A 26444-nucleotide genomic window follows, 5' to 3' on the forward strand; every position below is an offset into this window, starting at 1 on the left:
CATCTGAATACTAGCCCAAGGCAAGTGTAATAGGTGAGGTGAATCTGCTCCACGGAAGGGAAGGGAACACGGTGTGTCCTGACACCCCTCCATACGTGATTTTTAGATGAGCCACTGCTCAGAACAGTGCCGGCATCCCCCAGCTGTGCAGCTGAACCTGGCCCATCATACTGGTCTGGGACATGTCGGGGTCTGAGCTCAAGCTTCCTGTAACATTCTGGGTTTCCTTGCCTGGTGTTTTCCTCAGATTCACATGTTCTTCCCACCCCCACTCCCGGGCCCTCCACGTGTCTGCCCAATTACTACCGCTGCAGCAGTGGGGCCTGCGTGATGGACAGCTGGGTGTGCGACGGATATCGAGACTGCGTAGACGGCTCGGACGAGGAGGCCTGCCCCTCGCCCGGTAAGTGTGGCCCCAGCCCTGACCCGGGGCACCTGCTTCAAGGAGAGGACCTTTTTTTTTTTCTCTCTGTTTTATTTTTTATTTTTATACCATTTTTAAAGGTTACTTTCCATTTACAGTTACTCCATATTGGTGATAGTCCCTGTGTTATACAATACATCCTTGGGCCTAACTTACATTCAGTAGTGTGTACCTCCCACTCTCCCACCCCTACTGGGTGCAAGTATCTTTTTTTTTTTTTAATTAGTTGGAGGCTAATTACTTTACAATATTGTAGTGGTTTTTGCCATACATTGACATGAATCAGCCATGGATTTACATGTGTTCCCCATCCTGAAGCCCCCTCCCACCTCCCTCCCCATCCCATCCCTCTGGGTCATCCCAGTGCACCAGCGCCGGGCACTTGTCTTTCGAGGCTGCACCCTGGGTGGCCAAGGGCAGTGCCCTGCCCTTGGGGACTCTGCTCTGTGGCCAGGCCCCTTGTCACCTCCAGAACAGGGAGATCCCTGGGCACTCAGAAGTCATCTTCCCTCACTGCCCTCTGTCTTTCTGCAGGGGCCGGCTTGCCACTGAGGTTGCTTCCTCTCACAGGAGGTTACCATGGGGATCGTAGGGAAGGTCTCTGTATTAAACTCTTCTGAGTCTGGTTTGCTAGTTGGCGGCCATCCTGTTAAAAGAAGGGTAAGCAGTGCCATCTAGTGGCTCAACTTGGCAAGGCACCTGGAGGTCTGTGCTTCCACCTTGTTGCTGGAAGCCAGGATAAACCGTGACACCCTCGTCAAGGCGCCGCCCCCAACTGCAGGCAGAACTGTGTCTTTTTCTCAACAGGTTTCCATTTCAGAGTCAGTTATAATAAGAGAATAGATCATCACTTGCCACGATTTATGTAATTATTTTCAGCAAATTCCTAGATCTGGTTTTCCTCCTTGAAGACTGTTTTCATCCCATCTCTTCTCTGTTTAAAATCATGATTGGTGGGATTTCCCTGGCAGTCCACTGGTCAAGACTTCACCTTCCAATGCAGGGGACTCCAGTTCAATCCCTTAGTCAGGGAGCTAAGATCCTACATGCTTTGTGGCCAAAAACCAAACCAAAATGTAAAAAACAGAAGCAATACTATAATAATTCCATAAAGACTTTAAAAATGGTCCACATTAAAAAAAATCTAAAAAAAGAAAAGTAACTTTTTGAAAGACTCATCACTGGTTTCTGCTTGTCCTCTTGTCCAGAAGATAGACCCTAACCCTTGAGTCCTACTTTCAAGGCCCTGATTGAGCCCTGTTAGACCCTTTGTGCCTGCCATGACTTCTCACTTCCGTACGCTGGGCTCCTCACTCTCCGTGGACAGACCTGCCTCTTCTCACTTAGGTTCCTCCAGCAGGACTTTTGCCCTTACCGGACCCCTCTGTCCTCCTTGACGTCGCCCCCCTTCCTGCCCTCTGTGAAGCCCCCTGCCCCTCAGGGCAGACAGAAGCCTGGGATGCCAATGCCATCACTCTTTCTCGCGGTACAGCATGAACAGCACCTATAGTGGAATCACTTGGGTCGTTTATAAAAACCGTAGAATATCTTACGTATTTATATATATATTTTCTATATTTATAAAAATGTAGAATCAGAATTTCTGCCTGGAGCCCGGGAGCTCCCCGTGTGAATGACAGGTTGACTGATTGTCTTGGGGATACTGAAGCAGGGCAGTGGGGAGTCTCCCTGCTGCTTCAGCATCTTTCAGTGGCTCCTTTGTATAATTTTCACCCTTTTTTCTCCTGGCCAGAGGATACCATTTTCCATTTTGTTTGTAGCTTCTGTGAAGTTGGTCTTAATGGAGCTTAGCTTTCTCCCGTGACAGCCTAGGATAGTCTCCTCTCTACCCTGAAGTCTCTAGCCACTCAGCCCTGTCTTTCGGCTTCCCAGCTTCCAAGATTCTGTTGCTTTTGTCTCCATCAGGGGGTTCCTGGGAGAGAAGCGGGATGAGAGGCTCATGTCTTATCAACCTGCCGTCTTCACCAGAGCTCATGTGTCTGTTTGGGTTCCCGTCAAAATTCCCAGAGCACCGACATCGCCAGCACATCTAGTAGGTCACTGTTGCTGGCCGCGGTACTAAAAAAGTGAATTCTAAAAACCTTGTCTTCTAGCCAATGTGACTGCTGCCTCCACTCCGACCCAGCTCGGGCGGTGCGACCGGTTTGAGTTCGAGTGCCGCCAGCCGAAGAAGTGTATCCCCAACTGGAGGCGCTGTGACGGCCACCGGGATTGCCAGGATGGCCAGGACGAGGCCAACTGCCGTGAGTGCTCGGCAGGGCCGCCTGCCCCCGGGGAGGCTCCGGGAGAGCAGGACCACTCATGCTTCTGCTTTGTGTCTCGTATTAATAAATTCTGGCCTTACACCTCCAGTTTAGAGATCGGAGAGTTAAGCTTCAAAGAGGGTCACCTCGTCTGCAGCTCATCGGGGCATTTACTTAGTATTTTCCTTTGTACAGAACTGTGATCTCATCATACCATGTGGAAAGTTCTTGTAGGGAGGAATACTCCAAAATAACACAGAGAAATTAAATGGGGATTAGCGTAAAATCCTGCACTTACATGAAAAGATTTAACAAAGTGGACCTTTGGGACATTCAGATAACAGGGCAGATTGATCCAACAGTCACCAAAATCACGGTAGCAACATCTGAGCCAGATAAGTACGGTAAGAAGAACATTAACCGTAATTAACAAAGAGGAAATGAAATAGGACCTTCCTCCTGGGTGAGATTAATTCATTAATGGGCATTCTTTAAATAAATATCTTTTGCCTGTTTCAAATCTGCCTTGTACATAAGGAAGTCGCTTGGTTAAGTGGCTTCAAATCAAGATGTGCTCTATCTACAATTTTCCTCAATCCATTAATTGGATAACCCCATCAACAAAGGAAATGAGATTAGCATGACATGCCTCTTCTTAGAGAAGCTGGCCCCTGAAGGCCACTACATTCTGTTTTAAGTGCCCATTAGTCATCTGTTTAAGAATCAATTTAAGAATTTTCAGACAACCTTATTCCCAGTTTCTAAAAACCATGTTTTCTTCCTTTGAAAATATTGAGATGTTTCCTAAAGAAACCTCAGACATCTCTCAGCTTTACTGTTCATCTGTTTTTTGATTATATTTTACCACAGTCTTACCGAGTGGGGGTTGGTAATTCTGTGATGCAGATCTTGGTATTTTCCATAACAATCCCCTCTGAGCCTAGAGTCCTTGCCTGACTCTCCCGTATAAAATCCCCATCACTCTCTTCCAGTTACTCTCAGTATGTTTCTTTGTAGTTCCTATCATTGTCTAAAATAATGTATTTGTTTGTTTACTGGTTTGCTGTTTTTCTCAGTAAGGTTTGTGAGGGTAGGTCCTGTGTTTCACATATCACCGTATCCCTAGCGTCTTAAATAGTATCTGATTCATGATAGAACCTCCCTAAAAGTTCCATGGATGGGTGAATAGATAAATGGGTGGATGAATCCCATCTTGGGCTTCTGCGGCTGTTCACTAGTGGTTCTAAAACCTCTTCTAAGAGCTTCCCTGGTGGCTCAGTGGTCAAGAATCTGCCTGCCAGTGTAGGAGACATGGATTTGATCCCTGATCTGGGAAGATCCCATGTGCCTTGGAGCAACTAAGGCTGTGCACCGCAACTGCTGGGCCTGCGCTCTAGGGCCCAAGAGCCGCAGCTACCGAAGCCCGAGAGCCCTAGAGCCCGTGCTCCACAGCAAGAGAAGCCGCTGCAGTGAGAATTCTGACCACACAATTAGAGGGTAGCCCCTGCTCACAGCAGCTAGAAAAAAATCCCCACAGCAACGCAGACCCAGCACACTCCAAAGTAAATAAAAATAAATAATAAAAAAATAAAAAATTATTTTCTAAATATTCTAATGCAGATTTTCATGTAACCGAGCCCTCCATCAAGCTACCCCTGGCAAACCAATTTTGGTTTAGCAAAGGGAAAAAAAAAAGCACAAACCTAATGGAACCATACAATCCAGTGATTCTCCAGGAGATGGGAAAGGCAGTTACAATTTGTTTAAAGCCTCACAAGTGGTTTGATATTTTCTTCCTCCCATTGAGAATTACTGTGTTAGAGAATTTTTTTGAAAAACTGAATTCTTTATCTCCATCCTAGACACACCACAGAAGGCTCCTTCTCTGTATAGGGAACCCACTTTATTTGTTTATTTATAACTGTTATTCAGCCTCCACCCCCCCACTTCCAAACGCTGTGTCATTCCATCCCTAGGAAAAGCTCCCAGCATCCTTTACCTGTTCCTCTTGACCATCCTGGTTTCTCTACCTACATCTTGGTGTGGTTTTCAGAAGGGGGTGCAGTGCCTCAGCCAGAAAACAGGATTGTCTTGTTCAGGAACAGAAGTCCTCGGGGCTGGCCCGTTCTGAGGGATCACTGTGGAGCTTGTGCTGTGTTTCTGCGTCAGTAGGTGTGGAGCAAACCTCTGTGCTTCACAAGTTCCCCAGAAGACTGTAAAGACCCGTTGTTAGTAGATTCTCTGGTGTCTGATCACCACCCTGGTTTAGGGGTCTGTTTGTCTTCCTTTTCGTGTGGATAGAGTCGCTGGATGGAACATGGTGTGCATGTTTGCATGGGGCGGGAGCGCTGGTTGATGAGTTCCCTTTCCCAGAACCTGGGAACCCTTTGGTGACCGTGGACCCTCACGTGTTGCAGCCACGCACAGCACCCTGACCTGCACGGCCCTGGAGTTCCAGTGCCAGGACGGTGAGGCCTGCATCATGCTCTCCGAGCGCTGCGACGGCTTCCTGGACTGCTCGGACGAGAGCGACGAGCGTGCCTGCAGCGGTGAGCGTGGCCCCCCGGACCCCGGGCTCGGCCTCCACCCCGCTGGGCGGGCCCCAGGGCAGGACCTCCTGGCGCTTTGCCTCGGTCTGAAAACACCAAGATTCTCGCTCACTGTTGGAGCTCCAGAGGAGGCCTGTCCCACCTCCGATACGGCCTCCAGCTCACCCCGCCCGTCTCAGGGAGACGCTGGTCGAGACTGGGGTTTTCATTTTGTTTTTTGCTTTAGTCCTTGTGTTGGTGGGCTGCTCTGGTGGCTCAGACAGTAAAGAATCCGCCTGCAATGCAGGAGACCCCTGGGTTGGGAAGATTCCCTGGAGGAGGGCATGGCAACCCACTCCAGTAGTCTTTCATGGAGAATTCCACAGACAGAGGAGCCTGGCAGGCTACAGTCCACAGGGTCTCGAAGAGTCGGACGCCACTGAGCGACTAACCCAGCACCACTTCATGCTGAGGCATTGTTGCTCCTGCAGCGCCTCAGGCTTTGCGGTGGGGTGAACTCCATCCTTCTGTCCCGAAATGCATTTAGCAATCTTTTGGGGGCTGTTATCACAGAACACCACTGACGGGGTGGCATGAAAGCAACTTCTCTCTCATAGTTCTGGAGGCTGGGAAGCTGAGACTGAAGCCCAGCAGATTCGGTGTCTGGTGAGGGCCCACCTGTTGGTCCACAGACAGCCGTGTTCTCCGTGTCGTCCCCTGGTGGAAGGAAGTGCTCTGGGGTCTCTTTTATGAAAACACCAGCCTCATTCACGAGGGCTCCGTCCTTAGCACCTAGTCACCTCCCGAGGCCCCGCCTCCTGGCACGATCACATCGGGGTTGAGGCGTCAGCATATGGGTCCTGCGGCACACAAGCATCTCAGTCTCTAGCAATCACAGATCCTGCCATGACCGTGTCCTTGGATTTGTGGTGTTCTCTTTTGAGAATCCGGCTTGTTTCAGTGCAGACAAGGAGGTGAAATGCAAGGAGAAATATCACAACTGGAAACTTAGGAGACCCTGGGGAAGGGTGGATAGGAAGGTTTCAACTCTTTTTTTTTTTTTTTCTGGGGTGTTTTAAAATGATGGTGGCCAGACCATGCAGATCCCAGTAGGTCTGCCTGAAACCAAGGAACCTCCTAGGTCCTTTGAAATGCAAGGATTTGTAAGATATCACTTGCTTCCCCCCCCCCCCCTTTTCTTTCTCTAGAGGAATTAAATGTATACAAAATACAGAATCTTCAATGGACAGCGGACTTCTCCGGGGATGTAACTTTGACCTGGATACGGCCCAAGAAGATGCCCTCTGCTTCTTGTGTGTATAATGTCTATTACAGGTGAGTCCCTTCTTTGCCACGGGAGAAGAAAATGATGTTTTTATTGCCAGCGGGTATTCCATAAACTCTTGTGTGTGTACTGAGCAACTCCATTGATGGGTTCAGACATCTTGGCCACCCCATGCTGCTTTGATGCGATGCTCTCTTTCTTCTCTTGGCCAGGGTGGTTGGAGAGAGCATATGGAATACTCTGGAGACCCACAGCAATAAAACGAGCACAGTATTGAAAGTCCTGAAGCCAGACACCACATATCAGGTCAAAGTCCAGGTCCAGTGTCTGAGCAAGGTGCACAGTACCAACGACGTCGTGACCCTGAGGACTCCCGAAGGATGTGAGTGCCACAGGGACAAGCCCTTCTGTGCATTTTCAGAGTTTCCCAGGATGCTCAGGGACAGGGCAGCGTCACTACATGTGCCGCCTGTGTGCCTAAGTTTATAGACCTGTCTGAGTCACTCTCCTTATTATAGCATGTAATTTTTAAAAAAAACACAATTCTGTTTTTTGAAGTATAGTTGATATATAGTGTTTTAGGTAGGTATACAGCAGAGTGATTCAGTTATATATCTCCTTTTTCAGATTCTTTTCTATTATAGGTTATTACAAGATATTGAATATGGTTTCCAGTGCTATACAGTAGGTCCTTGTTTATTGCTTCAACTATGCCTAACTCTTTGTGACCCTGTGGACTGTAGCCCACCAGGCTTCTCTGTCCATGGGATTTCCCAGGCAAGAATACTGGAGTGGGTTGCCATTTCCTTCTCCAGGGGAATCTTCCCAATCGAGGGGTTGAACCCACGTCTCTTATGTCTCCTGCATTGGCAGCCGGGTCCTTTACGACTAGGACCACTTGGGAAGCCACTTTATGTAGAGCAGGGTATATCTGTTAATCCCAAACCCTCATTTCCCTCGACCCCTTTCCCCTTTCTTAACCATACATTTGTTTTTGACATCTTAACACAATTTTTTTTTAAATTGAAGAATAATTGACTCACAACACAGTGTTAGTTCCAAATGTACGACATAGTGATCCGATATTTGTGTGATTACAGGCCTATCACCATGCGTAATGTTTTTCTCTCTCCATAATTTGATCTCCCCATCCCTGCCCTCTTTTGCATTTCTTATCTAATTTCTGTCTCTTCCTTCCGTCTCTAGGTATTTCCCAGTATTTAGTGCTTAGGAGATCAGCATCATTAACATATGAAGCATGTCAGAAGTATTTTGGGCATACTATAAAGAAATTTACCAAAGCTCGAGGGTCATAGAGAGTTCCTTACTTCCTCCCCCCTTCACAGTAGTTGACATTGGGTGACTGCGCTTCTTCCTGTGACCCCTGCTCCCCGGGTTTCATGAACTTTTCATTCTCAGCTGCCGTCAGAACTGTGTTTACATTTGGCGACGTTAATGTGAACGCATGTTTATCTCAATGTGCATGCATGTGGTTACACATAAAGTCTTTATAGGTGTGTGTATCTGCACAAATTAGTATACCGCATGCGTTTCCTTGTTTCCTCAACTGGGAAGGCCCAGAAAAACTTTGATAGCGTTGAGCTCACCTGCCACTCGGATCAAGGTTTCTCACACCGCTCTTCAGTGAAAGGACGCAGGGCTTCTTGAAGAAGTCCAGGCCTGGGGAAGGAGATCTAGAAGATGGTCTTGCCAGAAAGTGAGGACGTACTTACTACATGAAGGCCTCCAGACAGAGGAAGACAAATACCACATGATAATGCTTATATGTGGAATCGAGAAAAGTGGTACAAACAAACTTATTTACAAAACAGAAATAGACACACAAACATAGAAACCAAACTTACGGTTACCTAAGGAGAATTGAGGGGAGGCATAAATTAAGGGTTTAAAGAAACTCTAGGAGATAGTGAAGGACAGGGAAGTCTGGCATGCTGCAGTCCGTGGGGTCACAAAGAGTCTGACCTGACTTATTGACTTATGACTTATCAACTTATGAACAAAGAACAATAAATTAGGAGGTTGGGATTAACAGAAAGACACTACTGTACACAAAACAGATAAACAGCAAGGACCTACTGCATCGTACAGGGAATTATACTTAGTCTATTGTAATAATCTATAGAGGAAAAGAATCTAAAAAATACGTGTATATGTATGTGTATATACATATTAATGTATGTGTATATATATGCATCTGTGAGAGTGTGTGTGTGTGTGTGTGTATGTGTGTATACACACACATATATAAATGAACTTCCCAGGTGGTGCTAGTGATAAAGAACCCTCCTGCCAATACAGGAGACATAAGAGATGTGGCTTTGGTCCCTGGGTCGGAAAGATCCCCTGGAGGAGGACATGGCAACCCATTCCAGTACTCTTGTATGGAGAATCCCATGGACAGCAGCTACACTCCATAGGGCCACAAAGAGTCAGACACGACTAAAGCGACTTAGCACCCATGCACATATATGTAAATATGAGAGTTCAGGGCAGCTGCCTGTGACAATCAAAATCTCAGCCTGGAAGCCCAGGGCCAGTGCTGACTTAACCTACCCAGGTGATTCCGTTCTGCAGCCCTTAGGAGCCCCCAGCCTACGTCAGACTCTGAGCCATGGTTGGTCTGACAGGTGGACAGCAGGGAGGAAAGATGTTCCATCAGCGGGAAGACCAAGCTCACAGCCCTTTCTGGCGCACAGGTCCCCTGCTGGCCCCAGATTCTTTCTTGTGTGTGTTTTAAGCTCAGAGAAGTTCCTCCAGTTGACGAGGATGCAGATGGATTTTAACCCCGTGGCTTCTTTTCCAGTGCCAGACGCCCCTCAAAACCTCCAGCTGTCACTCCACAGGGAGGTAGAAGGCGTGATCATGGGCCACTGGGCCCCTCCCGTCCACACCCATGGCCTCATTCGGGAGTACATTGTAAGTTCCTCCCAGGAGCGGGCAGTGCGTGTGGGTGAGCGTGGGAGATGGCCAGGTCTCCTGGAGCCGAATCGTGTTCTGTGTGGTGAGGACTTGGTTTGGTACTGCCTTATAAATAATCATCCATCTGGGACACTTTGCATCCCACCTTCCCCTCTCTCCTCCTGCCTTTTTGTAAGGTGTTATGATGCCCAGACCTTTGGTACCTGTTCATGGTATAGTATTTTTATTTTTATTTTTCTCTCTCTTTAGGTAGAATACAGCAGGAGTGGTTCCAAGATGTGGGCTTCCCAGAGAGCTCTTAGCAACTTTACAGAAATAAGGAACCTACTGGTCAACACTCAGTACACAGTCAGAGTGAGTGTCGCACACGTTTCAGCCATCTGGCTGGGTGGCCTGGGAACATGGGGAGACAGTTGCACTTCATAAGAACTCTGAGCCTTCTTTTACCAGGTGCTGACTAGTAGTCTGCTCGATACCCAGCCCCTTTCTCTGGGAGCTCATGTTTTCTTTTAGTCTCTCAAGCCAAGGCCCCATAGAGAACTCAAAATCAGCCTTCACTCAAATAACTGAGAATTGATTATTAATGCAGCTCTCCCTGCTGTTAACCCAGATATTCTGCTAGCATTCCAGTTTCAATTTCTTTTGCACCCACCTCTTTTCTGCTTGTCTTTAGCTGCAGGGACAGACAGATAAGTGTGATAAGTGGCATTTATGAAATGATCTTCTGGAGTTCTTATGAAATAGATTGTCAACATCCTCAGTAGAAAAGAGAGTTTGTGCAAAACATGTTTTGAGACCATTGAGTGCATTCGCAAGCTCCCTGACACTGAGAGTCTCATACCTGTGTATGATTATGCACATATATGGACATACACGTGCACGCACGCACACACTCCCTCTCACACCTCTGCCCTTTAGAAAAACTTTGACACCTATCAGTCAACAGAGATTTCATAATTTCAGCGTTGTCACAATTCCCTTTCCCCTGGTTCCCTCCTGTGCTCTCTTTCCCTGTCTTATTTCCCTTGCAGGCACCTCAGACTATCTTGCATCCTTCTGTGTGTATTTCTTCCACCCATATTGCCAAAGCCTCACCCCTTTTGCCTACTTGGGATTCTCGCTGTGTGGCATGTTGCCTTTATTTCATACTAATTCACACTCTGATTTGAAAGGTGGCTGCGGTGACCAGTCGTGGAATAGGAAATTGGAGCGATTCTAAATCCATTACCACCATAAAAGGACAAGGTAAATGATTCCAGCATTTGCAGCTTTAGAGAAGACAGAAGCCCTTAGAAAAAGCTCTGTGTGACTGGCAAATGAAGACGCACAGATCAGAATAGTTCACACAGCCTCCCTCCCCACAGCAAGTGAACTTCTTTGGGTGTCTCTGTTGTGCTTTAGACATGAAGTCTTTTTGGGGCGACCATCGATCATTCCTCCTTCTGTATAGAACTGGGCATCTGTTGTAACAAAAGCATACGGGTGGATTTCTGAAGGCCGTCATGCCCGGCTCTGCTTCTCAGGCGGAGTATCCATGACATAAGGTGTTCTCCTTTCTCAGCCAAGATAAAGATGGTCCTGTCCATCTCGTCTGTGGGGTGTTGTGAGAGAGTGCCGTGCCTACACTCATCACTACCCTGGGGCGGCCACCAACAACACGTAGGTGGTAGTTTCTATCTTTCTGTCGCTGGAGCTGATCAAAGTCCTGGACCTGGAAGGCTGTCATGCCAGCTGCTCTGCTTATACCAGCTTATCTTGTTGAGCCCAAGGAACAACTATAAGGAAGATAAGGGACTGGAAAGGTTGTCATTTGCACGTAGAGCTGGGGTTGGAACCTGATCTGCTGACTTCAGAACCACTGCAGGGCCTGCCTCCTGGGCGGGCTTCCTCACTTGGCACGTGTGCTTCACACGTGCTGCCACCCCATCCTCAGAGTGGAGTAGGAGCCGATGAAATCACGGATGAGTGAGGGAACTGAAGCAAGTGAGCAGAAGGCTCTGGCGCTCTATGGGAGACGCACCAGTCATCTTCCTGATCTTAGCCTTGGCACTTTCATTTCTGGATTGGCGGGCGGGTACGAAAGCTCGAAATGCCACCAGGAACGTGATCGGGGGATTTTGCTTTAACCTGAGCCTGTGAGAAATAGGCTCTGGGTCTTGGAGAGTCACTGTCTGGTTGCCTTTAAAAAGATGGGGTGGGTGGTTGAGGTCAGGGCGGGGGCCAAGTTGAACTTTGTGAAGCCAGCCAGTCCGTGGAGCGGGGAGATTGTACATATTGGAAAATGTGTGCTGAGTTCACACCTTAGAGTGTGAACACCTAGAATTGTTCTCCTTAGAGTTGTGGGTTTTTTTGTTTGCTTGTTTTGTTATTTTTGGCTGTGCTGGGTCTTTGTTGTTTGCACGGGTTTTTATCTGGTTGCAGCAAGCAAAGACTACTCTATAGTGTGCTTGGGCTTCTCATTGCGGTAGCTTCTCGTTGCAGAGAATGGGCTCCAGGGTACATGGGCTTCAGTTGTTGCAGCTCGTGGGCTATCGAGCACAGGCTCAATAGCTGGGGCTTAGTTGTTCTGCAGCATGTGGGATCTTCCTGGACCAGGGATCGAATGCCTGTTCTCCTGCATTGGCAGGTGGCTTGTTTACCACTGAGTTGCCAAGGAAGCTCCTCCCCTAGAGTTCTGATTGTGGTATTATTTTCCTCTACAATCAGTCAGAACATACTGACCATACCTACTGAAAAGGAGGGACATTGCAAAGTCATCAGAAAAACACGTAGCATCTTGAATTCCTCATCACAGCTCACACCTGAATTTGAAAATCTCAGTGGTTGGGGGTTGCTTCTTTCAGGAGACCTGGGTTCAATCCCTGGGTCGGGAAGATCCCCTGGAGAAGGAAATAGCAATCCAATCCAGTATTTTTGCCAGGGAAATCCCATGGATAGAGGAGCCTGGCGGGCTACAAGTCATGGAGTCCGCGAAGAGTCAGACATGACTTAGCGAATAAATAGCAACAGCAATGATTTTTAGGATGAACCTCAACTCATACGTGTATTGGTTAGAAGGCAACTGTGTGCAGAGTCAAAAAGCATGTGTTATGATCTGTCTGTGACCTCGGGTCCTAGTAATGTAAGAAGCTGGGGTTTGAAACAGCAGGAGCATCACCCAGAATCACCACTGTGATTAGTGGACACAGTGGGTTAATGATAACAACAGCCACCGTATTTTGAGCCCTGCAGCAAGCACCTTGCAGGTTGTTTTTATAGGAATGTATCTCTCTTAATCCTTATCAACCCTGTAAGTATTCTTACACTCACTTGGTAGCTGAGGAAACTGGGACTTGGAGAGGATTGTGCTGTAACTCCCCCCACTATGATTATAGCCCAGGTCAGGTTTATAGCAGCACCTGAACTATTTTGCTCTGAGCTGGCTGCCTGCAACTCCTAATACCCTTTCTTCTTCTGCATGCTGTGTTTTCCTCAAGCCCACTTTTATTGAACATCTAGAGAGACTCCTGTAATGTTTGAACCATCTCTTTGCCACCAAGTCTTAGCTACTCCTTTGGGTCTTTCTTGCCTTGCTGATATAAAAGGCGTATGTGCTGAGAATCTAATCCATTTGAATATTACATTCTGATGCTGCTGACCCCATCAAGCCCTCTTAGGTTACACCTGCAGCACACTGTTGGGTTTCTGGTGGGTAGACGTTCAAAATGACCAGCGTGGTACTATTCACTTTAGCCAAGAGGAATCTTTTTCTCTCTGCTGTCCTCTCTTTGCCCCTTCAGCTCCCAGGCTGAGCTTTGGTCTTTTTTTTTTTAATGAATTAAATTAATTAATTAGGCAGCATGGAGTCTTCATTGTGGCATACAGGATGCTCTGTTGGGGTACACAGATTCTCTAGTTGTAGTGCGTGGGCTTAGATGCTCCATGGCATGTGGGGTCTTAGTTCCCTGACCAGGATTGAACCCGCATCCCCTGCATTGCAAGGCAGGTTCTTAACCACTGGACCACCAGGGAAGTCCCAAGTTCTGATCTTTATGAGGATGCCAGTATCTCATCAGGTCTTTAATCTGTCGTGGGTGGGACTTTATCGGAAAGAGAGAACGGGAACTTTGAGTATCAAGACAGGTATTATTTTAGTGAATTTTGCCATCTCTGTGAAGTACAGATGGTATCTCTAGGTTTAGCAAGGACAGGTAACTCGCCCCAGGGCACACAGTTGCTAAGTGTCTCAACAGGAATTTGAATTCCAGGGCCCAGATTCTTTCCATTTCGTCCCACATACATCTACAAGTTAGGACTTAAGATTTAGCATGCTGTCAACCTTCAAAAAGGACCTGAGGCCACTGGGACTTCACTGGTGCCAGTAACGATGGTTCCCAGTGTGACCCCCAGACTTTTCAGAACCAGGCTGAAGCTGGGCTGACTTGGGGCATTTACATAATGGAACTTTTCTGCTCGACCTAATTGCCAGGATAGCTGACCCAGCTGAGATAGTTCTGTGTTCACCAGGCAACTGTGGACCCAGCCCCAGCCTCAGGACAACAGTGGTAAAAGCGATAGAAGAGTCAGAACTGCCAAAGCAATGCCTTTTCTTTCCCAACTGAAAGATCGCTTTGTCCCTTGAGTTGAAAACTGTGAAGTCCTGCCTTCTTCACTTTTCATCACATGGTTTCTCTCTTTGAATCCCTTTTTTGTTCTCAGTGATCCCACCACCAGACATCTGCATTGACAGCTACGGTGAAAATTTTCTAAGCTTTACCCTCTCTATGGACACGGACATCAAGGTAACGTGGACATTTCAAACCAGCAGTCGGGTGGGGCTTTCCTTTGCGTGGGAACCGATAGAGCAGAGGACAGGGAGATTAAGAGGAAAGAATGACTTGTTCCAGCGAAGCTAAAATACCACACCTAGGTTGGCTTCTTCCCCCACGAAGAACAACTGAAGTCTTCCCATGTAATTATTCTGCCTCAGCCTGGTGCCTTTTTTTTTTTTTTAACCATATAATTAAATGGTTCACAGCTATAGTGCAAATAAAGAGTTGGTGTTAACAGAAGATGTTTGCCCTGTAATTTTCAGCTTTATTGGATTTCCTGGTGCTGCGCTAATGCAGAGGTTTCCTCAGTGGAAGAGAGTCTTAGGGAAGAGTCAGATACCTTGGACACATATCCACCTATGTGCACCCAGTGTCCTTCCCCTTCCAGCACCTTCATCCCCTCTGCTTGGTCCATCAGCGTGGCCAGCTTCCCTGCAGTTATCTGTGTCCCGTGGTCTCTCAAGTTGCCATTCACCTTCCATGGTGTTTTTCCCTGTCTCTTTTCCCTCACATCCATCCCAGTCTGTGAAGTTGTGGTGGGACTAAAGGCATGCAGAGTCCTTGTGCCATTGACTGAGCTACAGTATGGTCTCAACGCCCTTGGCTTCGGGGACCACTGATGCTGGAAATGGCCTTGCATAGACCTCGTCTCTCTAGTCTTTGGTCTTGAACACATTTTAATTTGGTCATTGTCTAATATTTTTAAAGACCTTTAGATCAAATCCTTCTGTGAGCTCAGGACTCAGAAGAGGTAGTCTTTCCTGACTCATGGATTTATTTGCTCCTGTTAGACAGTGGGGGCTTCCCTGGTGGCTCAGATGGTAAAGAATCTACCCACAATGCGGTAGACCTGGATTTGATTCAGGGTCGGGAAGCTCCCCTGGAGAAGGGAATGGCAGCCCACTTCAGTGTTCTTGCCTGGAGAAGCCCAGGAGATCTGACCAAGCCACCTCTGTTGTGACCTCTCGGCCTTGACTGCAAGGACTGCCTGAGCTAAGCATCTGTGTGTGTGTGCTAAGTTGCTTCAGTCATGTCTGACTCTTTTCGATCTTACAGACTATAGCCTGCCAGGCTCCTCTGTCTATGGGATTCTCACTGGGGTGGGTTGCCATGCCCTTCTCTAGGGGATCTTCCTGGCCCAGGGATCAAACCCGGGTCTCTGCATCTCCTGCACGGCAGGTGGATTCTTTACCGCTCAGCCACCAGGGATGCCCATCTGAGCTAAGATGGATGCCTAGTTAGTGTAATTAATTACTTACAGTTTTTCTTCTTTCTTCCTTTTTAGTTGGTTCTTGTCCTTTTATTTTGCATTAATTTTTTTTGTTTCATTGAATCTATTTAAAACTACTTTTAAATTGGAATATAATTGTGTTAGTTTCTGCTATACACTAGCATGAATCAGTTATATGTGTACATATAGCCTCTCTCTCTTGAGCCTCCCTCCTTCCATTCCCTCCCTGCTCTAGGTCATCACAGAGCACCGAGCTAATCTCCCTGTACTATATAGCAACTTCCCACTGGCTCTCTGTTTTACACATGATAGCATGTATATCGGAGAAGGCAATGGCACCCCACTCCAGTACTCTTGCCTGGAAAATCCCATGGATGGAGGAGCCTGGTAGGCTGCGGTCCATGGGGTCGCTAAGAGTCGAACACGACTGAGCGACTTCACTTTCACGTTTCACTTTCATGCATTGGAGAAGGAAATGGCAACCCACTCCAGTGTTCTTGCTGGGGAATCCCAGGAACGGGGGAGCCTGGTGGGCTGCCGTCTATGGGGTCGCACAGAGTCGGACACGACTGAAGTGACTTAGCATCAGTATGTATATGTTTGTCCCATCCTCTCCTGCCCTGTATCCACAAGTTCATTCTCTATGTCTGCGTCTCTGTTCCCATCCTGCAAATAGGTTCCTCAGTAACATTTTCCTAGATTCCATATATATATGTTAATACACAATAGAATCTATATTTTATTTTATGAGTTGTTTCACATTCATTTTTAGAATTAGGGAGGAGTATGAGTGTTTGTGTTAGCACAAATGGAACTCGTGTAAGGATCCAAAGGGCCGCCCCATTCTTTGTAAGAAGGGAGATACCCAGGAACAGGAGGAAAGTTCTGCCTTTCGTGTCTGGTGAGGTCTGCGTGTGCATTGCATGTGTAACATGGCTCTTGATTCTTGGCAGGTGAATGGCTATGTGGTGAACCTCTTCTGGTCATTTGACACCCACAGACAGGAGAAGAGAACGTTGAACTTCCGAGGGACCGTCTTGTCACAGAAAGGTAGCGTCCCGGAGCTAGTCGGTGTGTAAGCAGGAAGGAGGAAGGCTAGACTGAGGCTTTCCTGGCAGTGGAGCTTGTGTGGGGGGCCGAGAAAGGCGCGGGGTCTCCTCTGCAGCCGTTCTGAGTGGGCCCGTGTTTTCCATGGAGAATCCTGTCAGTGGCTCCTGAGCCCAGGTGAGGAATCCACTGGGTGGTTCCCCAAATCTCCCTTCTAATCTCATGGCTCTTCAGGGAAGTTGGAGGCTTAAAAAGGATGAAAGGCTGGAAAGAAGTCAGATTAACCTTTTACAGATGATGTTTTTCCCTCCCCAAAGAATTCTCGGGATTAGTTATCTCAGTTACCACAGTTCAAAAGCATCAATTCTTCGGCGCTCAGCTTTCTTCACAGTCCAACTGTCACATCTATACATGACCACTGGATACCTAACACCTCAAAAATGATGCTGCGGGATAGCCTCATTTTATGGATCAGAACATAAGGTTCAGGGATCGAGTGGTTCCCTCAGAAGGCAGCAGAGCCGGGATTGGAAGCCACATCTCTAATTCTGAAGGCTGCGATCTCATTGCCCCTACATCACACCAAGAGAAACTGGCAGAGTCGGGGACAAAAGTCCTACCAGCCATTGCCTGAGACCCACAAAGGCCCTTTTTCACGCCAGGGGTCGTGCAAAGCACTTGTTGATGAGCATTTTCTTTTTTATTCCCTGCAACAGCCAGCCACCATAAGTGTTGCTGTTCTACATCTTACCAACAAGGATATGGACTTGGAGAGTTTGAATACTTCATTCTTGGCTTCTGCAACCATGAAGCGTAGAGTCAGGCCTTGAACCCAAGTCCTCTTGATTCCAAAGGCTGTCCTCTTAGCATATCCTTCTTTTTTTTCTGCTTGATATTTATTTATATTGAAATATAGTTGATTTACAATGATAACAATGATTTACAACGTTACATTTACAATGTTTAATTCCCATTAAGCATATTCTTCTTACAGCTCACTGCCCTTTCAGTTTCTGATGACATTTTCCCTACTTAGAAAGAGGCACATCTTTATTACAGGAAATTTAGAAAACAAAAAAAATGTATAATAAAATTTTTGAATTCCTATAATTTCACTTCCTAGGGAAACCACTTTTATTAATAATTTTGAGTATCCTCTAGCTTCGTACTTTTCCTCCTCGTTGACTTCTTTATATGTACTGTATATACTTTTATCTCCTGTCTTTTTCACTGAACCTAAGTCACAGAATTTTCCAGTCGCACTATGTATTCTTGGAAGCAACTTCTAGTGGCTGTGACAGTTCATGGAGTGCGCTTGAAGTTCATGGATGCACCTTATTTCACTGCTGCCTTGTTGTTGGGTGATCAGATGGTTATACTTTTTTCTGCTGAAACAAATACAGTGACGGACATCCTGTTGCACAGATTTTTGGATCCCTCTCTTGTACCTGGATTGAAGGTTCTGAAGGATTTCAAGACCCTCACAAGGCCAAATGGCTCTCCCCAAGGATCGACCATCCACAGATGGTCGGCTTTAAAGGAATTTTTTCCATGCCTATGCACTGTGTTATTTGCATTTTTCATTAATAAATCATGCCAAGTCAATTCGTAAAATAATAAACATCCTACAACATGAGGGACTCACTTAAGTTACATTGAGAGGTTACATTGAAAAAAATAGGTGGACTTCCCTGGTGGTCCAGGGGCTAAGATTCCATGCTGCTAACACAGTGGGTGAGAGTTTGATCCCTGGTTGAGGAGCTAAGATCCTATATGCCGCATGGCACAGTCAAAAGATTAAAAGGAAAAAAAAATGTAAAAAAATAAGGTATACGTATAAAGACATGTGCAAAAGAAAAAAATAAAGTGTGCTTATAAAGACCACTGCTCCAACCTTTGTCCCTGTTTCCCCAGTTGGCAACCTGACAGCTCAGACGCCCTACGAGATTTCTGCCTGGGCCAAGACCGACCTGGGGGACAGTCCTCTGGCATTCAAGCGAGTCACAACCAGCGGTGTCCGCCCACCCGCCCCGAGCCTCAAAGCCAAGGCCATCAATCAGACGGCAGTGGAATGCACCTGGACCGGCCCCAGGAATGTGGTGAGTCAGCCTGGATGACCTCTGCAGAGTGAGGATGGACCCTCCCCTGGCACTAGACCACCAGACGCCCCCAGGGCTTCCCCCGTCATTGTTTTTTTTCCTTATCCCAAACACAAGCTACCCTCTTGGTCAGCTCTGGATCACCTCTGAGAGACACCTGACATCCCTTTCTACAACCTGGCTGGCATCTAAGAAGAAAGAGCCCCTATTGTTTAAGCCGAGTATGAAGAGGGGTCACATTTCTGATCAGGCACTGCAGCGGGGTGGGGGGGTCCTTACCTGGGGATGGGTGGGAAGTCAGTTGCCTTGACAATGAGTATCACACCTGAGGACATGCCCGGGTTCCTCTCGCCCCTCCCCACCTGGGGGATCCCCCACACACAGGTTGCCTTCTCAAGCACACAGGCGCCCCCCAAGACATGCCTCCCTGTTCATCCCAGGGCCCCCACTGCACTTGGACTTGGGTCTTTTTGTTTCTTTAATTGATTTTTTTAATGCATTTGATGCACTGGGATTAGATCTGTGCTTCTTTTTGACTCTGGTTTTGCTTCCCCACCCTCCCCAGAGCACACCTTCCTTTGCTTTTAGGCACACCTTCCCAGGGTGGTTTTTATCCACCTTCTGCCCCTGCCCCGTGGCTTCTGCTCTGTCTTCCCTGGAATCCTTCCCCCTCCTGCTCTGCAGTCGAATCCTAGCTCTTCTCCTCGGTCTCCTTCCCTTAAGAAGTAAATCCTTAGAGTTGGTGCCATATAGCCTGTTTCATCAGACACTGCGAATCTGATTTGATATCTTCTGTCTACTCTCATCTCCCTAACTAGTTGATAAGACCTTGAAGGGAAGGGTCATTTTCTGAGTTTTCCACATAGAAACGTGTATGGGACTAAATCTGTAAGAATCCTCAGTGGCTGGTGAAGAGGAGTTGGCCTTTGTCTTCTGAAGGCACATCCATTGTGCACTGGGGGGCAGGACTAGTTTGTGGGGAAAGAACCAAGGTTTGCCAGTAATTGTCTGTGAGTTCAGCCCTGAAGAAGGAAGGGGAGGTGAGAGTTGTTGAGCACCTGCTGTGTGCCAGGCATGATGCCCACCCTCCATCCACAGTCTCCTGCTTCCTACTTTTATCAGCTCTGTGGGGTAAACGTTTCTGCTCTACCAGTGAGGAGACCTCGGCTCGGAGGGGTGAGGTCATGGGCTGCAGTCACGGGTTAGTAAGCAGCAGATTGAGTTAGAGCTCAGGTCCAGCTGGAGAAACAGCCTGGGCGCTTCTGTTGCTCTTGAAACTCACTCTGAGGCAGGGACAGGGGTGAGATGCCCAGAGCCATCCCCTGGGCTCCATTATACCTGGAACTGGACTCTGCTCAGAGAGGGGCCTGTGTCTCTGGTCTATGTACCCAACTCAGGCCTGCCTACTGGTCACACCCAGCCCTCTGCACAGAGCGGGGCATTGTGTATAGAGCGCTGGTCTGCGACTTGATTTTAGTGTCTTACCACGTGTGAACTTGGAGAAGGCGCCCCCTCCATGTTGAGCGTCTGCTTGCGCTCATGGTAGCCTTCCAGGGGTCAGGGGCCCCTGGAGTACCCTGAACGAAGCTCTCAGCTCCCACCTGTCTCCAGCTTACTGCGGATGCTGGAGTCTCACCCAGAGTTGTTGTCTCCACCACAAGAGCTTTTCCCGTCACTGTCAAGTGTGGACTTCTTACACTCTGGCTCCCTAGGCTCTGGGGTCCCCTTTCCTGGCTCTTGGCTGGAGCCTCCACCACGTGCTACCCACAAGCCCATCCTCTCCAGGGTCAGACCTGCCTGCACCCTGGGTCCCCCTCTGCTATCCCATCTGAGCTCGCTCATCCCCCTATTCCTGTTCCGTTCCTATTTGTTTATCTGGGACATGAGAATCCCTGATGGGTTTCCTGCACCCCCAGGGCTTCTCCAGACCTGTACTGTTTTCAAGTCTTCTGTCTTGCCTGCTCATATACTCATGGAGAAAATGCCATCTGTCTGTACCTTACAAAGGAAGCTTCCTCACACTTACCCTGTTATAAACACTCTCAGCCTTTACTTTTCCCGCTACAAGGGCCATCAGACTCCCACCTCCTGCTTTAAACTCCATGTATATCACTTAGGGTTAAGAATGGCCGCATAGAACAGGAATGGGTTTCAACAGTTTATTTCCCTCCTAATTATGAGTTGTTCAGAGTTTGGAGTTCAGCCATCCGGGGCTTCTATATTAGCAACATGGTTTGATCCATTTCCCAGTCCCTCCCAACAAAGGTCTGTATGGTTTTGACAGACCTGTGGTTTTTCTTATATGGATGTGAGAGTTGGACCATAAAGAAGGCTGAGCACTGAAGAATTGATGCTTTCAAACTGTGGTGCTGGAGAAGACTCTTGAGAGTCCTTTGGACAGCAAGGAGATGAAACCAGTCGATTGTAAAGGAAATTAACCCTGAATATTCATTGGAAGGACTGATGCTGAAGCTCCAGTATTTTGGCCACCTGATGCAAAGAGCTGACTCATTGGAAAAGATTGAGGGGAAGATTGAGGGCAAAAGAAGAAGGGAGGGGGGTCGACAGAGAATGAGATGGTTGGATGGCATCACTGATGCAATGGACATGAGTTTGAGCAGACTCCAGGAGATGGTGAATGACAGGGAAGCCTGACGTGCTGCAGCCCATGGGGTTGCAAAGAGTTGAACACAACTTAGTGACTGAACAACAACAGCCAGTCCCCCGCCACCCTGGCCTGTGGGTGGCAGGGGACGTCACCCTGGCCTGTGGGTGGCAGGGAACGTCACTCTGGCCTGTGGCATCACCTTGCAATCCAGGGCTTGGGCTGGGCCACATCACCGTGTGTATTCCAGGCAGCGGGAGGGAGGAAGAAGTGCTCTCCCTGCATGTCCATGAGCCCCCACTGAAGTCCCACCCAGGATGTCTGCTGACATCTTGTTGAGCACCCCTGTCACCTGGCCTGTCCTGCCTGGAGGAAGGAGGCGGGATGCAGGCGTGTTTCCAGGTAGCGACTCTCACTAAGAACCAGGATTCTGCTGCGGGAGGAGGGGAAGACAGGGACCGGCTGGGCAGCCGGCAGTGTCCGCCGTCCCTCCACACACGCTCTCCACCAGCTTGCACGCTTGCTACCCCCATCACACTAAAAGAGTGTCCCCACTTCTTGGTCATTCCCTCTTTTCCCCAGCTTATCATTCAGTCTTCTAGTATAGCTTCCAGGAGTTTCGTATTTACAACTTGTTATTTATAAATCTGTTTTTCTTCTTTGCCTGGCTTTCCTCAAGAAAGCGAGCTCTGAGGACAGAGACCGCGTCTTGTTTATCTTCATAGGTGGGATGCCGCTGCTTGGCCCAGGGTGCCTTCTCTGTAGACGCTGATGAAATAGATGCCGAATGAAGACTTCTTTGTGAGCTCATGTGGAGCGGTTCCCAGGGTCTTAAATCAGGGCTTTCATGAGAGTGAGGTCACTGGCTGTTGAACTGGTGCCCTTTTCTGTTCTCTCCTTTTACCAGGTTTACGGTATCTTCTATGCCACATCCTTTCTTGACCTCTATCGCAACCCCAAGAGCTTGACTACTTCGCAGCACAACAGAACAGTCCTTGTCAGTGGGGACGAGCAATATTTGTTTCTGGTAAGTTTCTTAATGCCAGGAGCACAGAGGAGTGTTTTATTTTTTGAGGAGGTCTTAATTGCTGGGCTCCAAGCTCAGACCTATGACCTGAGGAGCTGGAGATGCAGATTCCAGGATCCGTGTGTGTGTGTGTGTGTGTGTGTGTGTGTGTGTGCGTGCATGCGTGCGCACATTGAGTGTAAGGGGGTGGGAGGAGGGAAGGAGAGATGAGAGGATAGTTATTCTCCACAAGCATCAGGTTTTTACTTGAAGGCAGAATGAATAGCCACTTAACCATCTGTAGCTCCCTTGTGCAGGACTGAGAACTTGGTAAATGGGTCTCAGGAATAGATGAAAGCTTGTATCAGATTCCACTTCTAGGAGTTTAGCCATGCTTTTACATGTGTGCCAAGGTATTTGGAAAATCATGTTTGGAGTGCTATCACTTGTGAAAGCAAAAGATTTGAAACAAACATCTATCAGGAGAAGACTGGTTAAAAGTATTACGGCTTATCTTTGAGATGGAATACAGGGCAGTCATCCAACACAAATACAGCAAACTGAATGTACTGATTTGGGAAAAATTCCCAAGCTGTATTATTAAGTAAGAGAACCAAAGAGCATAATTATGTGTGTAATGGTTTTCCATTTGTATAAAAAAGTTAAGGACAATAAGTTACACATACACACACATGCAGAAGCACACACATGTATGTATGTATCTACACACACACCCTCCCGTCCCTCTGTATTTGTGCTTATATTTGCATAGGACATTTCTGGAAGGAAGCAGGTAAAGTCATTACTAGTACTGCCTGTGGGAAATGGATTAGAGATCTGGGGTAGGTGGGACTTATTCTGCATCTTTCTGTATGCACTGAATTTTAATTGTGTACATGTGTCACTGTGTTGTTGGGGAAAAAATGATCTGCTGACCACTGCGTGAGTTTGAGTGGTGTTTGTTTCAGGTCCGGGTGGTGGTGCCTTACCAGGGGCCATCCTCTGACTATGTCGTGGTGAGGATGATCCCGGATAGCAGGCTTCCTCCCCGCCACCTGCACGTGGTCCACATGGGCAAAACCTCTGCTGTTATCAAGTGGGAATCCCCGTACGATTCTCCGGACCAGGACCTGGTGAGCAGCCCAGGCATGCTGGCGACCTTGCTTATTCTGGACGTGGTTTGGTTTGGGGACAGGGGTTCCTGTAATGGGGCAGGACACCTAGGCCTGGTGCATGGAGCTCAGCAGGAGGTTCCCCCCCATTTCTGCCTCGCCAAAGACATGGTCCTCATAGGTATCTCCTCTTTGTTGTCGTGTCTCCGTTATTCCTGGCTGCTGAATTGGTTTGTTCCTCCTTTTCTCTGCCTTCACCAGCAGTTGGCCTGCAGGTTAAATCTAGCCCACTGCCTGTTTTTATAAATAAAGTTTTATTAGAACCAAGTTATACCTGTTTGTTCACACGTTATCTATGGCTACTTTCATGCTGCAGACAAGAGAGTTGAATAATTGTGGTGCATACCATCTACCCTTCAAGGCCTAAGATATTTACTATCTGAACCTTTACAAAAAAGTTTGCTGGCCCCTGCCCTAAGAGAGGGCTCCTGGTGGCTCAGTGGGAAAGAATCCACTGGCCAGTGCAGAAGGCATGAGTTTGATCCCTGGGTTTGGAAGATCCCCTGGAGGAGGAAATGGCAACCCACTCCAGGATTCTTGCCTGGGAAATCCCATGGACATCCTGTTGGGCTGCAGTCCTTGAGGTTGCAAGAGTCTGATACAACTTACCAACTAAACAACTGACCCTAAAAGAAGAGGCACTGGTTCTAGAAACATCTCCCACTTTCGCTTTCCCAGGCTGCTTTGATCTCCATCCCCTTGCCATTCCTGCCATCCCAGGGACATGGGTTGTTTTTTGGGATCATATTGATAATTCTGTGCACAGTTTTGTGCATGAATACTTGTTGTAAAGTTGGACCTGACCACCCCAGAGGCTTTCCAAAGAACCAGAGTCAGATGTTGTGACCCAAAATATTATTTTTTGGGGTCACAGCCACTGACATACTTTTGTCGCATGGGCCGCCACTGAACCTCAACGAGTAGAAGAGGCCAGGTTTCTGATTACCATTAAGATGTCTTTTTCTTGTCCCAGTTATATGCAATTGCAGTTAAAGATCTAATAAGAAAGAGTGAGAGGAGCTACAAGGTGAAATCCCGCAACAGTACCGTGGAGTACACGTTGAACAAGTTGGAGCCTGGAGGGAAATATCACATCATTGTCCAGCTGGGGAACATGAGCAAAGACTCCAGTATCAAAATTACCACGGGTAAGCTGGCGAAAGATTAGAGGCCTTCTCACACAGCAGGGCACCCCATTGCTGCTAGGACTTCTCGAAGTGTGATGTTTCTGTTTTTCCTCTTTTATTTTCTTGAAGACATGGGGTTTCCATCAGGACTTGCCCAGGAAGTGCAGAGAGGACCCTCCGTGTCCCGGCTGGGGCAGAGCTGTCAGGGGTCCCAGGCTCTGGGCTGCAGGGTGGTGGCAGGGGCACCGTGGGCGGGGGAGTGGCTATCGTTTTCTATATTCTCTGTCCCCTGTGGTTTCCCTTCCCCTAGCTGGTTTTGATATTTCCAAGAGAGTTAGAAAATGAAACTGATTCTTTGCCCCGTAAAGCCAATCGTTGCATCTGGGTGCCTGGACTGAAGTCACTGTGGTTTCTAGGACAGTATCAGCTGCAGAAATGGACAGAGACCAGGCGTTGGGTAATACCTTAAAGGGTGATTTGCTGCCAGCCATAGGCCGGCTCAGGTCAGGTTCAAGTTCATAGAGCAGGTAGTAAGCCCAGTTACTTGGACAGCAGCAGACAACATCAGGAGTACCAGTATCGGAGGCTGGCAGTGTGGACTGTGGGCCTGGAACATTCTTTGTGGTCGTTCCGGAGCTCTGTCTTCAGGCTGAGCTCTCTAGGCCCTCACTGAGCCCCTCTGGAATTTCAGGCAGGAACGCAGACTGGAACCAGAGCAGAAGTGCAGGCAGGCTTGGAACTAGTCCAGCTTCACCCCTTTGCCATTTGTTTTTGACCATGTTTGGGTCTGAGGGCTACTAAATTAGACACCATCCAAATTTCTTGGCTAAAGACATTAATTATAATAACAAAGTAGATGTCAGTTAAAGAGTGTGTAGAATGTGCTAGGCTCTATACTAAGTGGATATATGTGTGTTTTTTTTCTTCCTTAACTAATTCCTTTAGGGTTAGTGTTATTTCATCAACCTTTGATGGACAAGAAAGCAGAGACTCATATGTATAGCCACTAACTGTCTCCTAATTCATCTTTCATTTTCAGTTTCATTATTAGCACCTGATGCCTTAAAAATCATAACAGAAAATGACCACGTCCTTCTGTTTTGGAAAAGCCTAGCTTTGAAAGAAAAGTATTTTAATGAAAGCAGGGTAAGTTCCTCCCTCCTTCTCAACGGCTTTGGAAATCTAATTGAAATGCCATTTTGGAGATGAGCTCGTTAACAGCCTGCTGGCATAGACAGAGTCAAAAGAAAGAATAGGGCAGGGGAGTGAACGTGAGAATTAAAGGACCATTTTCGGTGGGATTGCTAATTAGCCAAATGTTTATACTGCCCATTAAAGATGTGAATCTCTGCACTGAGCCCTTTTCAGTCGTGAACTGGTCGTCCCCTGAAAGACAGGGAAATGGGCTGCAGTCCTCACTGTGCTTCCTAGGGCTTGACTGGGACTCAGCACCAGCACCCAGGGCCCATCTTTCCCAGACAGTCTGAGGGCAGGGCTATGGTATGGCTTCAGCACTGGGGAACTGAGCTGCACTGCCAACCTGGAATCTCATCAGTTTCTTTCCAGTGAACAAGAAGTGCTTGAAAATAGTCTGTTGACATACAAAAAACACTGTGTTTTGTTATTAGCAGGCCAATTACTATATTCACAGCAGGAGACAGGAAGAGGAATGTGGCACCTGGAAACAGATTTGCCACCCAAGGGTCTTGAATGAAGCTGGTTGGCTCCATTGTGGGCAGAGCATGAGCTAAATAGAGACACAATAAAAATCAACAACAGCTTTTTTGGGGTATGATGTGCACAAAGACCCCAACAGCTTTAAATCATCACAGTGTAATGCCAGAAGCAAAGAGAAATTCAATGTGAAAACTGTTAACAACTCTCACAACAGTGACATATAAATGG

The 26444-nt window shown here is 47.6% G+C and overlaps 1 protein-coding gene across 1 annotated transcript in view; it reads left to right on the forward strand.

Annotated features, from left to right (window-relative positions):
• Positions 1-26444, forward strand: part of SORL1 (sortilin related receptor 1) — a 159505-nt gene that overhangs the window by 121818 nt on the left and 11243 nt on the right. Inside the window, exons 31-45 of the mRNA XM_043901325.1 lie at positions 248-403; positions 2539-2688; positions 5106-5237; positions 6425-6551; positions 6714-6883; positions 9326-9438; positions 9691-9795; positions 10614-10686; positions 14140-14222; positions 16437-16533; positions 18445-18629; positions 22142-22261; positions 23209-23373; positions 24386-24560; positions 25579-25685. Coding sequence (XP_043757260.1) covers positions 248-403; positions 2539-2688; positions 5106-5237; positions 6425-6551; positions 6714-6883; positions 9326-9438; positions 9691-9795; positions 10614-10686; positions 14140-14222; positions 16437-16533; positions 18445-18629; positions 22142-22261; positions 23209-23373; positions 24386-24560; positions 25579-25685 — 1958 coding nt within the window. The remainder of the gene's footprint in view (positions 1-247; positions 404-2538; positions 2689-5105; positions 5238-6424; positions 6552-6713; positions 6884-9325; positions 9439-9690; positions 9796-10613; positions 10687-14139; positions 14223-16436; positions 16534-18444; positions 18630-22141; positions 22262-23208; positions 23374-24385; positions 24561-25578; positions 25686-26444) is intronic.

Source organism: Cervus elaphus, chromosome 1 (genome assembly GCF_910594005.1).
Source record: "Cervus elaphus chromosome 1, mCerEla1.1, whole genome shotgun sequence".
NCBI lineage: Eukaryota > Metazoa > Chordata > Mammalia > Artiodactyla > Cervidae > Cervus > Cervus elaphus.